General features: G+C 37.9%; 1 protein-coding gene across 1 annotated transcript in view; it reads right to left on the bottom strand.

Annotated features, from left to right (window-relative positions):
• Positions 1–3782: 3782 nt before the first annotated feature.
• The window catches only part of WEE2 (WEE2 oocyte meiosis inhibiting kinase), a 32383-nt gene continuing 23240 nt past the window's right edge, over positions 3783–12925 (bottom strand). Inside the window, exons 6-11 of the mRNA XM_072777468.1 lie at positions 11450–11596; positions 10692–10799; positions 10478–10563; positions 9178–9348; positions 7362–7504; positions 3783–4802 (exon numbers count right to left, since the gene is read on the bottom strand). Of these exons, the coding sequence (XP_072633569.1) occupies positions 4646–4802; positions 7362–7504; positions 9178–9348; positions 10478–10563; positions 10692–10799; positions 11450–11596 (812 nt within the window). The 3' untranslated portion in view covers positions 3783–4645. The remainder of the gene's footprint in view (positions 4803–7361; positions 7505–9177; positions 9349–10477; positions 10564–10691; positions 10800–11449; positions 11597–12925) is intronic.

Below are 12925 nucleotides of genomic sequence, written 5' to 3'. Positions count from 1 at the left end.
ACATGCTAGACGCTTACCTCCCGTTTAACCTCTACCTTCACAATGTTCAGCTCCTGAAACAGCATGTTGTACTGCCTTCAGGCCTCGCGCAGTTATTAATGGTCCCACACCCACCGGCCGTGGTGCTGCTGTCAGTGCCCTGCAGTCATCTCCTGTTTAAAAATCTCACTTCTAGGGGCTCAGTGCAAGTCTAACTCTTGGTTCAGGCTCGGGGTCCTGAGATCCAGCCTCACCTCAGGCTCATGCTCAGCCCAAGCTGGCTGGAGACTATCTCTCCCTCTGCCCCTTCCTCCCCTACCTCTAAAATAAATAAAATCTTGGGACCCCTGGGTGGCTCAGTGGTTGACCATCTGCCTTTGGCTCAGGGCATGATCCTGGGGTCCCGGGATCAAGTCCCGCATCGGGCTCCCTGCATGGAGCCTGCTTCTCCCCCTGCCTGTGTCTCTGCCGCCCCCGCCTCTCTCTCTCTCTCATGAATAAATACATAAAATATTTTTTTTTAGAAAATGTTGAAAAAAATCCTTTAAAAGAAAAATCTTCCTTCTACTTGAGCTGTTCAGATGAACGAAAGCAAAATAAGCAAAATTCATCCTTTCCTCCAAAACCAATTTCCCCCTTCTAAACTCTGTTTACTTTAATGGTACCAACATTATCCCTGAGTTGAACTTTGGAATCATCTTTAAAACCTCTTCCTAATCACCTACATCCAGTTTATTCATATCTGCTCAGCCCTAAATTTATTTCATTATACCATGACCTCTCCCTCTTTGTATTTGCCCATACTTCTGAGGAGCGCGGAAAGGGTTGTTTAGAATTAAAAAAGCAGAAAGCATGCCAATTGAAAACAGCCTTGAGGAAACTCATAACTTTATACATAACATCTTAATCTAAATAGCATCTTAAACTAATCTCAATTCTCAGACAGGAATTACCAATACACATGTTCTTAGACTATTGGACCAAATTGTATGTGCTGCTTTCTTTTTAACTCTTAACAAGAAAAACATTAAAATATACAAAATATATAAATGTGGGCAGCCCAGGTGGCTCAGTGGTTTAGCACCGCTTTCAGCCCAGGGCCTGATCCTGGAGACCCGGGATCGAGTCCCACGTCGGGCTCCCTGCATGGAGCCTGCTTCTCCCCCTGCCTGTGTCTCTGCCTCTCTCTCGCTCTCCTGTGTATTCTCATGAATAAATGAATAAAATATTTTATTTATATATATTATATATAAAATAAAAATATATATATAATAAAATATATATATTATATATAAATAAATCTTTTATATATATTATATATATAATATATATATTTATATATATATAAATAAAAGACGTCATGGAAGAATGGAGCTAAAACATTTTCTTATCAACTACATCCTCCTTCCCCTCAACAAATGCTCCAGCCAGGCATTCTCAGTATCTGAGAATGTTCTCACTGTTCTGTTATCTGCAATGCCCTTCTCCATACTTTCAAAACCCTCTACTCAAAGTCCTTACTTTGTTCTTCCATTTCACTTTCTTACACACTTAGTCTTGTATTATAATTTAGATGACCATGAAGGTAGCTCATCCTCCGCATTGACTGTGAGCTCTTAGAGGACGGGGACCTTGTGAATATCCAACCAAAAATTATGCTTTAAAGCAAGGAGAGGCTTTAGAACAGTTGTAGGTCACAGGCCAGAACAAAGAAATAGGAAGATAAAGTAGGAAGAACCCAGAAGGATACTCAAATAAGCCTGAAATTAGAAGACTAAAAACAAACAACAAAAGAATCAGAGACATGGAAGAGTGGCTGAAATGGATTTTTGTAATAGAGATGCCTCTTTCAAGAATCTCCAATTTGCATAATTGTAGACTCTCTGTAGTTCATTCATGGACCCAGAAAGGGCCTTCTTGATGCTGAGAAGTACTGACAGACAGCAATATGACTTTAATCAGCTACCATTACTCCTGGCAGTAGTGGAATAATTCAGGGCTTTCATCCTTTGCAAAGGTAGTTGAGAAAGAGAAGTATCTGTCATAGATGCCCAGGGCCACAAAGTTATCTTTGGCCTTGCCTTTTTTCCCCTCTAAATTAGAAAAAGTCTTAGCTATATAGGCATTAAGTGGTAGAGACCAGTGTTGGCAATGCTTTATCACAGATTGTCCAAATCTTCCTATGTCATTGCTATATAAAAACATTTTTTGGAAATTTCAATGCAATTTTCACTTTGTTTCTAAATCAGTTTTTCTCAAGCCTCATAATAACGGGTGGAAAATTATAGCACTTACGATCTAAATGGATTACAGCAACTACTTTAAAATGGCTCAAAAGCAATTTTAGCAGCACTTCATAGTTATTAGTTATTAGAGCTATTTTTTGTTAAATTTTTTTTAAAAATCAACTTGACATTTTTATGTAATTCAGGATTGAAATTATGGTTCATACAGAGATAAAAAAGCTTAATTTTTCAGGCTGAAATGTTGACCTTTATCTTTTAATGTTCATCATTATACAGCTTTAGATAATGGCATCTATAAACTGATACATATGTAAGAGTTTAATAAAGCACAATATCATTCCTTTAAGTCTCAAGATTATCTGTTGGCAACTTAACATCAGTGTATGTTTAAGATCTATAGAAAAGTAGCACAAATTTATTATTTAAAAAAAAGTAGCACATTTATATCCTAAAATATTTAAGTTCAACTTGTTTAATATTGTAAGTCCAATGATGTTAATATTTGATAGTATGACATTTGATAACTAGTTCCTAGGTTACCTTATGATCTCTGTGCAAAAACAGAACTTTAGGACTGAGGATGGAGCATCTTACAGAGGCAAGGGGTCAACTTCAGCTTCCAGCTGAACTGAAAGGGATGAAATCCTCAGCCCAGTGAAGACTCAGTCCCTCTCACACTCAACAGTGTCTATGTAGCCACCTGCTGGTTTAGTAACTTTGTGGTACTCTGGAGTCCCCCAGAGAGAGAGGGAGAGAAAGCAATAGTCTGGCACCAGATCCACTCAAGTGCTGACATGGGCTCTGAGGAGCAGGGTCAAGAAGAGGTCATAGACCTTAAAAGTACGAGTGGTCAATGTCTGAGAAGACAAGTATAATTAAAGAATTCTGGTCTGTACATTGCATATGTTTAACAATATACCTGTTTCTAAATTGCAAATTGTGGTTGATCTTGCACTGCAATGGATATGCCTGGGAGGCAAGAGATAAATTAACTCCATTTTAGAAATGTGAATTGAGACTAGACTTTTTTAAATGACAATGAGCAATATAGAGCACTTTACCCCCACTTAACTGCATGGAAATAATTGCTACTCCAAGACAGAACAAAGAATGCTATGATGGTCTATTCAATTTAAAAACACTTGTTTTTTTTTGTTGTTGTTGTTGTTTTGTTTGTTTGTTTGTTTTTTTAATGGAGGGTAAAGAAGAATATAAGGCAGCAAAAAAGCCTACAGACCATTAACAGGCTACCTTAATTAACATGATGCACTAGAAGTTGTCAAATGCCTTTATGACAGAAGTATTTTATATATTAGAGCCTGACCATTATTAGCTTTTAGGCCCACAAAGCTGGGCTTTGCAGCCAAGACCTGTTACTACCAATCTACCAAATGTTCTCATCTATCTACTCCCTATCTACTCATGAAATAGTTTCCAACAGAAATTTCTCACTCTTTGATGGTTACATATTATAAAGAAGAGTACTTTACCCATATCTGACTTTGGACAAGATAAAAACCTTTATTTACAAATGTTCTATTCCCTTAAAATATATATACAGAGAAAATAATCAGGATTAAAATATGATAAAATCACAGGAAACAAAGCCAAATTCTGATAAAAGTCAAGGAGAATTTGGTGACACCCAGAAAATCAAAACCAATCCTAACAATTACAAGAGGGTTAGGGCAAATATTTTGAAGAACCACCACATTAAATGTTCCCTGAACCCCATACCCAGGGTCTTGTTCCATAAGTTAATAGCCAGTTCAGAAATTACAAGTTATAGATAGTCTATCTCTACCCACCTCACATAATGTTGAAGCCATTTATTTAATAAATATACTATCAGAGGAAAGGATTGTCTTCACTGAAAGAATACAGTAGGAAAACCACTTGCTCAAAGTGGCTGAGAATTATTTTAGGAATACCATCATTTACCCCTAAGAAGCATTACTGAAATACATGCACATTTCTTGAAAGCAGTTACCTCAATTCAAAACAAAATTATATTCCTTTCTACGTGCAGGGAGAGTCCCTGTTCCTCAGTAGGCAACCAACTACAGCAGCCTCTTATTCCATATGGCGTGCCTAGGGCCACTGCCTTCTCTTTCAGTTCAGAGATGCGTGCTTTCCCACTGTGCATCAGTGAGCGTGACAAGTGAACAAACTGTTGATAGGTAGCCTTAGGAATATATCAATAGAGAAGATAAATGCTTCCAGTTATTGTATCTGGGACGTTGCTAATACAGGGCCTTACTAGCTTGAGGACCTTGGCTGTAAATGCTAAATTAGGAGTGGTTATTGAAATCTTTGGGCATTCAAGTTGGTTAATCTTCCCATTTACAAGAAGGTTGACATGGTCAATAACTATTTCTGGAAGCACTAAGGCAAAAGATGGGTTGGTGTGAAGGGAGTTCTTATGGGGAAGACTTCCCACAGGTGAAGCTTGAAGACTTTGCACTTTTTCCTCCTACCAGGCGTTTGGTACATCTTGATCCTGTGGGGGTCCCAGAGACCCCAGGGTCACTATGCTCTTCCTGGGGGGACCAGGCCTGCTGAGCTTCTCTCAGTTCCCTGGCAATTAAAGGGAAAAAAATATATATTACTTGATCCTAAACTAAAGATGATATTTATGATCTAAACTAACATAGATTTTTCTTTTTTATTTCAGTATTTATAGAAACAACCCTCAGCTATACACAGAATAAGAAATTAGCTCCTGTGATTTTCTTTAAAAATGGCTGGCACACACATGCCACAACACATGGCAGATTAGATTTCCTAATTCCTACTGATTGGGGCATAAATTATGTTAAGAATTTTTAAAAATAAAAGAATTTTTAAAAATAAAAACTAGATAAAGATACCACTAAAAAAGGACTACAGGTCAATACTTCTGATTAACACAGACGCAAAAATTTCAATAAAATACTAGAAAACTGAATTCAACAATACATTAAAAAAATCATACACCACAACCAAGTGGAATTTATTCCTAGGTTGCAAGGGTGGTTCAATATTCCCAAATCAATCAATAAGATACATCACATCAATAAGAGAAAGGATAAAAAACATATGATCAGTTCAATAGATGCAGAAAAAGCATTTGACAAAGTAAATTATCCATTCATGATAAAAAACCCTCAACAAAGTAGGTTTAGAGGAAACATACCTCAACACAATAAAGGCCATCTGTGAAAACCCACAGCTAACAACCACCTTAATAGGGAAAAACTGAGAACTTTCCCCCAAGGTCAGGGACCAAACCAGGATGTCAACTCTTACCATTTTTACTCAGTATAGCAGTGAAAGTCCTAGCCACAGCAAACAGAAAAGCAAAAAGAAAAAGAATGCAAACCAGTAAGAAAAAAGCAAAACTTTCATTATTTGCAGATGACATGATACTATATGTAAAACCCTAAACACTCTACCAAAAAACTGTTAGAACTGATGAACAAATTCAGTAGAGTTTCAGGATACAAAATCAATATGCAGTAATCTGTTGCATTTCTATACACTAATAATGAAGCAGCAGAAAGTGAAATTAAGGAATAAATCCCATTGACAGCTGCACCAAACCCCATAAAACACCTGGGAGTAAACCTAATCAAAGAGGTGAAAGACCTATACTCTGAAAACTGTAAAAACACTGATAAAAGAAATTGAAGATGACACAAAGAAATGGAAAGAAAATCCACACTCATGGGTTGGAAGAACAAGTATTAGTAACATGTCTATACTACCCAAAACAATCTACACATTTAATGCAATCCTTATCAAATACCAACAGCATTTTTCACAGAACTAGAACAGGGAATCCAAAGATTTATATGGAACCACAAAAGACCCTGAATAGCCAAAGCAATCTTGAAAAACAAAAGCAAAGCTGGAGGCATCAGAATTCCAGAGCTCAAGTTATAGGACAAAGCTGTAGTAATTCAAACAGTATGGTCCTGGCACAAAAATAGACACTGATCAATGTGATCAATGGACATCCAGAAATAAACCCACAATTATATGGTGAATTAATCTCCAATAAAACAGGAAAGTATATCCAATGGAAAAAAGTCTCTTCAACAAATGGTGTTTGGAAAACTAGACAGGACATGCAAAAGAATGAAACTGGACCACTTTCTTACACCATACACAAAAATAAACTCAAAATAGATTAAAGACCTAGGTGTAAGACCTGAAACCATCAAAATCCATCAAAACCATCAAAATCCTAGTGGAGAACACAGGCAACTGGGAGAAGATATAAGACAAATGACATGTCTGATAAAAGAATTAGTTTCCAAAACATACAAAGAATAGAACTCAACACCCAAAAAGTAAATCCAATTAAAAATGGGCAGAAGACGTGGACAGAGATTTCTCCAAAGAAGACATCCAGATGGCCAACAGACACATGAAATTTTGGTCATCATCACTTATCAGGGAAATGAAAATCGAAACTACAATGAGACATTACCTCACACTTGACAGAATGGCTAAAACCAACAACACAAGAAACAACAGGTGTTGCTGAGGATATGGAGAAAAAGAAACCTTCATGCACTGTTGGTGGGAATGCAAACTGGTGCAGCCACTATGAGAAACAGTGTGGAGGTTCCTCAAAAGCTAAAAATAGAACTACCTTACAATCCAGCAATTGTACTACTGAGTATTTACCCCAAAAATACAAGAACATTTTCAAAGAGATAGATGCACCCTTATGTTTATAAGCAGCATTATCTGCAATAACCAAATTTTGAAAGCAACCTGAATGTCCATCAATTCATGAATGGCTAGCGAAGAGGTGCTATATATATTTAATGGATTATGTGGCCATAAAAAAGAATGAAATCCTGCCATTTGCAAGGATATGAATGGAACTAGAGAGTGTGGTCAGAGGAAGACATATGATTTCAAACATATGTAGAATTTAAGAACAAAACAAACAAGCAAAGGGAAGAGCTAAGAGAGATAAATCAAGAAACAGACTCTTAACTACAAAAAGCAACCTGATGGTTACCAGAAAGGAGGTGCATGGGGGGATGGGTTAAATAAGTGACTCTTAATCTCAGGATTGTGAGTTCAAGCCCCACATTGGGCCAATAGCTTACTTTAAAACAAACAAACAACAAAAACTACCTTTCTAGTGTGGCTGTCTTGGACTTTTCCAAGTTAAGTTGCTGCTGGAGCTCTTCCGCTTTCCTGAGGGAGGGCCGGAGAACTCGACTTCTGGCCAGACCTGCTGCAGAAGGTCTCTCACTTGGGTCAGGGTGGATCATGTTCTGTTGATGTCGGACCAAAACGAAGGCAATAGAAACTTCACTGCTGGAAAAATCTGCCCACCCAATCCAACTCCAACCCAGCTTCTGCTGGTGAGTTTTGTGAAACTCTGCTTTTAACTTTATGGGGGAAGAAATAAATAAAAACTTAGTTCCACCGGGGATGGAACCATCATCCCTACACAGTGGCATCCGTCATCCGTACCTCTGACTTGTCCTTATCATATTTTAGAGCTAGTGGGTGATTAGCTAGTCGAGTGTGTTCATTTTAAATGGGAAGAAACAGAGGTCCTGAGATTAAAAGTGACTTGTCCAAGTGACTTGCTTTCAAACTGAGGTCCAAGATAAAAAGTGACTTGACCAAGACTAAAACTCAAGTTACCCAACTCCTAGTTCCATTTACTTTCAACTACAACATGCTCCTTTTCAGCTAAAACTAAGTATACCCCACCATGACAGTATTCCTAAAAGCATTCATCTTCAGGTAGAGAGTGTCTTAACCTAAAACGACATAAATACAGTAGAAAATAGCTTAACTATTTATAGTAATTAGCAATATCATATAATGGTTCATATAATATGAACCTTCTATTTGGGGACCAATGTTCAGAGCCAGATCCACCATTCACTAACTAGCTTGAGAAAGTGGCTTGACTATGCTGAAACTCACTTTCTCTTTCCCGATATCTGGGATAACAATATTCACCTTTTGGATTACTGCAAGAATTAAATGAATTAGCATATATGTATAACAAGTGCACTGGGCCAGCACTGAAGAACTCAGTATGTATTAACTAAATCTAGGAGCAGTTTACACATAGAAATGGGTAATTATGCTATTCATGAAACTCCACTGTGAGCAAGGGTTTGCCTTGTTTTTTCAGGAAAGCAGCAGCATGGAAGAGGGACAAATCTGTAGCTAAAATTGAAGTTTTCAGGTAAACTGTGAAACTCAAGTTTAATCCCCAAGAGTAGATGCTTCTAAGGCTATTGTAGGGATCGTAACTAATCCTGTTCCTTTAATCATGACTTAAGTCTTATGTATACATTTTGTCTTCTTAGTATGATCTTAAGCTTCTCAACGTTGTTTCCTTGTACCTCTGTTTCAACATAAGAGCCTCCTTTCCTTGTCCCACACATGCTCAGATGCTACTGAGTACCAGTAACACATAGGTTCCTGACATTATGCCTTTTTCCAATAGTCCAGACGTTGGGTGGTATTGCCAGTAATTCATCAATAAAGTGGCTTTTACTTTCTTCTATACACTCAGAAATCAGATTTTTTCATAATATCGCCATTACCAATGACAATAGTTAAATAAAAAGCAAATAGACCAGGTTTGCTTTTAAAGTTAAGCAATCATCAAAAGGTGAGAATACAAGTCCAGGAAATGCTCTAAGCCTAGGTTTCCTGACTACCCATCTTAACAGGGTTGTTGGGAATGGCAGAGAAAAAAAATTAACAGGATTTTAAACTAGAACAAACAGGTGTTATAATATCCTAAGTTTCTTTGAGAAACTTTCAATCTCTCCTGTGTCTTTTCTGGGCATCAGGATCCCTTTCTCTGTCAGTGGCACTACCAACATCTTCTTTTCCCTTTCCCTACCTACTTGCAATTATGTTTTTTTAAAAAATAGACATTTCTATCTTCTCTTCATCTCCTAAGAGATACCACCTTGAGTAGATTGTGAAATTCTTCTGAGAGCTTCTGAGGAATGTCTGGAAGGTTCCCCTCACGGATATGATGCCATTTGGCACCATTTGCGGGTAAAGATTCTGCTCCTGCAGCTACTGCAATTGTTAATCCCAAGGCAAATATGTCTGCTTTGGGAAGGTGCTGATAATCCTTCAAAACAGAAGACAGGAATGCCAGTTAGTTTGCCAAGTGAAGTGAGTCTAGACTAAAGACAACTGTTAAAGAGAGGTTCATTTGAGTGCATATGAGCCTAAACAGACACAATGGGCCAGGTCACATCTGACATGGCTAGTGGTTTACTTCTAGAGAAGACAGAGGATACGGCACAAATCCACCTGATTCACACTACTGTGCCCTGAAGAGTGTAGGGCAGAAGCAAGCATAGATTGGTCACAGATATTATCCTTCCGGATGGTATTAAATCTTCCTAGCCCTGACTCCACAGACATCCTAGAAGGTGTGCAATAACTGAAAGTCATTTCACTGGAGCTGGTTGTACTATCAAAAGGATGACAGCATGATAAAGATGGGCTGAAGCAATAAAAGCTTCCTTTTTGCTTAGGAATCCATGAGTTTAGGAATTCTAAGAAATACTAGAAACAGTAAAGGAGGACCTTTATAAAGAACAGTAAAAATATTGATTAATCTACAATTGAGCCAGCTTTCCTCATGCTATTTTTTGGAGAAGTTTATCATCTTTGATCTCAATCCTGAATAGGATAAGGGATAATATAAATTTAAATACATACTTTTTGGGTGGCCTGGGTGTGTCATTCAGTTAAATGTCCAACTCTTGATTTCAGCTCAGGTCATGATCTCAGAGTCATGAGATCAAACCCCTCCCTCATTGGGCTCTGCACTCAGCAGAGTCTGCTTGAGATTCTCTTTCTCTCTTGCCCTCTACCCCTCCCCCCACTCACATGCTAATTCTTTCTCTGAAAATCTTTTTTAAGAATTGTAAACATACACTTTTCATTTCTTGCACTGTAAAATAAATAAAATCCTTTTTTTAATTATAAATATATATTTTTCATTTTTTGCACTGTGAACACTCATTTGAGAGTCAAAAGGTTCAAGGAATTATAAAATACTCTGTTTGGGGCACCTGGGTGATTTGGTGGTTGAGCATCTGCCTTCAGCTCAGGTCATGATCCTGGGGTTCTGGGATCGAGTTCCGCATCAGGCTCCCCAGAGGGAGCCTGCTTCTCCCTCTGCCTATGTCTCTGTGTCTCTCATGAATAAATTAAAAAAAAAAATACACTGTTTCCCTAGTCTTTACCTCTTGTAAAATCTCATTGGCCAAGAAGCGACTATCTCCCTCCTCCACTTTTGGTTTGCTTATTGATGTCACATGACCCAAGTCACCTGAAAAAAAAAAAAAGAAGGAAAGAAATAGAGCTCTCTAAAAGCATGTCTTTAAAACTGAAATAGGTGAAGTCATCACTATAAATTTTACAGGATAATATACAGCTCAGGGCTTAAGGCCAACTCACCAATTTTATACATCACATTGGCAGAGAGAAACCAATCAGCTTCATTTTCAATCTCCTCTGGGACTACAGGAGAGTCGCATTGCATTTTATGACAAATGAAGATGTTACCTAACAAAATACACAATTGACCTAAGTAATGATCCCTTAGCTTTTTCACCCCAAAGATTCTTTTCTGTTTGACATTTTAGCCACCCTCCTTTCTGTGTATTTGTAACAAGACTATCAAGATTTCTTTTCCTCACACTACTTCTGAACAGCTCAGTGATTGAGGATACCTATTTTGAGTGAAACTGACCTCAGACACATTCCATCCTCTGAAGAGGCTAGTAGCCTCAGAACAAAAAAAATAAGCCTGAAAAAAAAATGGTAACATCATTTCCTGGAGTTTCACATTGAGTGCCAAAACCATTCATTTCTGTTCACTTTAGTCAGTGCTGAATTAGAAAGAGTATATACAGCACTAGTTGTCAATACATTCCAGATGCAGCCAATATGCTGTCACTTAGCTATGCAGTAAGTTAGAGACCTATTTTCATACTTTGGCTTCGCTGTCTGGGAAAGAGCCTTCTGTCTCTCTGTCCCCTGGGCCCAGGGCAAAAATAGATAAAGCCGTTTAAATTTTTTAGGGAAACAAAAGAAGGAAACAGATTTTGCCAGCAAACAGCATCTTCAATGCTTAGTAGACACGCAGGCACCAACTCTGACATAGCGGAGAGAGAAATAAATCTGTTGAGAGGAGCAGAGGGAGCCATACTGACTAGGTTTGATGTCCAGATGCACCATGCCAGAGTTGTGGATGTACTTAAGCCCAAGGGAAATCTGCAGAAGGATGTCCTTGAGTTTCAGCTCTGGGAAATGATTGCCAGACTTTGTATTTTCAGATATAGCAGTCTGCAAGCTCCCACCTAGGAAGGAACAACAGAGAGCAGCCCCGCAGAATGGAGAAAAGGTATGAATCTGAATAGATAAAAGCATAATAAACATTTAAGAAAATTCTTATGAAGGGGTTTAATCCAACAAGTCTAGATTATTCAGTTTTAGTGTAAAACATAATTTTGGCCCCACCTATTCCACAGATGTGTTGGAGAAGAACTACAGGACTTTTAAAGAAAATAAAATGCCATACTGCAGGTATCCAATATATGGTTCTATTGCCTTGAGTCTGCCCCAGCTAACATTTTAAAATTGTTATCTAATGATTAACCAGAAGCTCAATCAGGCCTAGACAAATAACTACTGCTGGCATTGATGATTAATTCAGCGTCAAGCTAGTAATTATAGGCTACTTGTAACTTTAATGAAATTGATTCTGAGTTTAATTCCATTAAAAATATCTAACAAAATCAGGATATTTAATGATTGCTGACCCAAGGAAAATATGAAATTTCAATATATACCTAAATCCTATTTGAGCCATAGTATTTGCTTATCAACTATAGATAGGCTCCTGATTTATCATTGTTATAAGTTAAAAAAAAAAAAAAAAAAAAGGCCTGGACTCATCTGACCATCTGGATCTTGTTTGCCCCTTTCCTAAGGTATTAGAATGCTTCTGAACCCTTTATTTATTAGTTTTCATTTACTGGCAGCTTCTTCAGTCAAATTCTAGAGTCTGGGGTCTCCCTGGCAGTTAGGGCTCCAGCCTTCAAGTATCTGTCCAGAACAATAGGATCAGAGGTGATAATGGCATTTTTTTTTTTTTTTAGGAAATCCATACTTTCATGTATCCTATGTAAAATTCAGTATAAATATTGACCTGTCATGTTAAAATAATTATATTCAGAAAGGAGAATTTCAGCCCTTTTCAGAAACACCAAGAGGCCTAAAGTAAATGGTGTGTCTTTTTCCTGGGAATCTTCTTAAAACTTATGTGTGGAAAGGACATTAGATAGAAAGTAAGAGTGTGTTGAAACAAAGTCACCTGAAGTCTGAGTTTGCAGATGAAGCTGTGAGATATGGCAAGAAGAAGGAAGCCTACATCCAAGGATCTCATGTCCACTGGAGTCCATCTCCCTCCCTAGTAGGCTAGGTGCTCCTTCAAGACAGGGCCCCAACCCATTCATTTTCACTTTCTCAAGGTCTTGCATGTCATCTATATATTCTGAACTGAAGGTCTATCCTGGCAACAGAGGGAAAGGAAAGATGAGACAGGGCCCCCATAAAATGTGTGGAAAGAGGGAAGCATCCTGGGGGTAGATAGGAACCCTTCAAGATGGTCCTTTAGATTATAAGCA

The sequence above is a fragment of the Canis lupus genome, chromosome 15 (assembly GCF_048164855.1).
Source record: "Canis lupus baileyi chromosome 15, mCanLup2.hap1, whole genome shotgun sequence".
Lineage (NCBI taxonomy): Eukaryota > Metazoa > Chordata > Mammalia > Carnivora > Canidae > Canis > Canis lupus.
The sequence above is the reverse complement of the archived record's forward strand: the minus strand, read 5'-3'. Positions and strand labels throughout refer to the sequence as shown.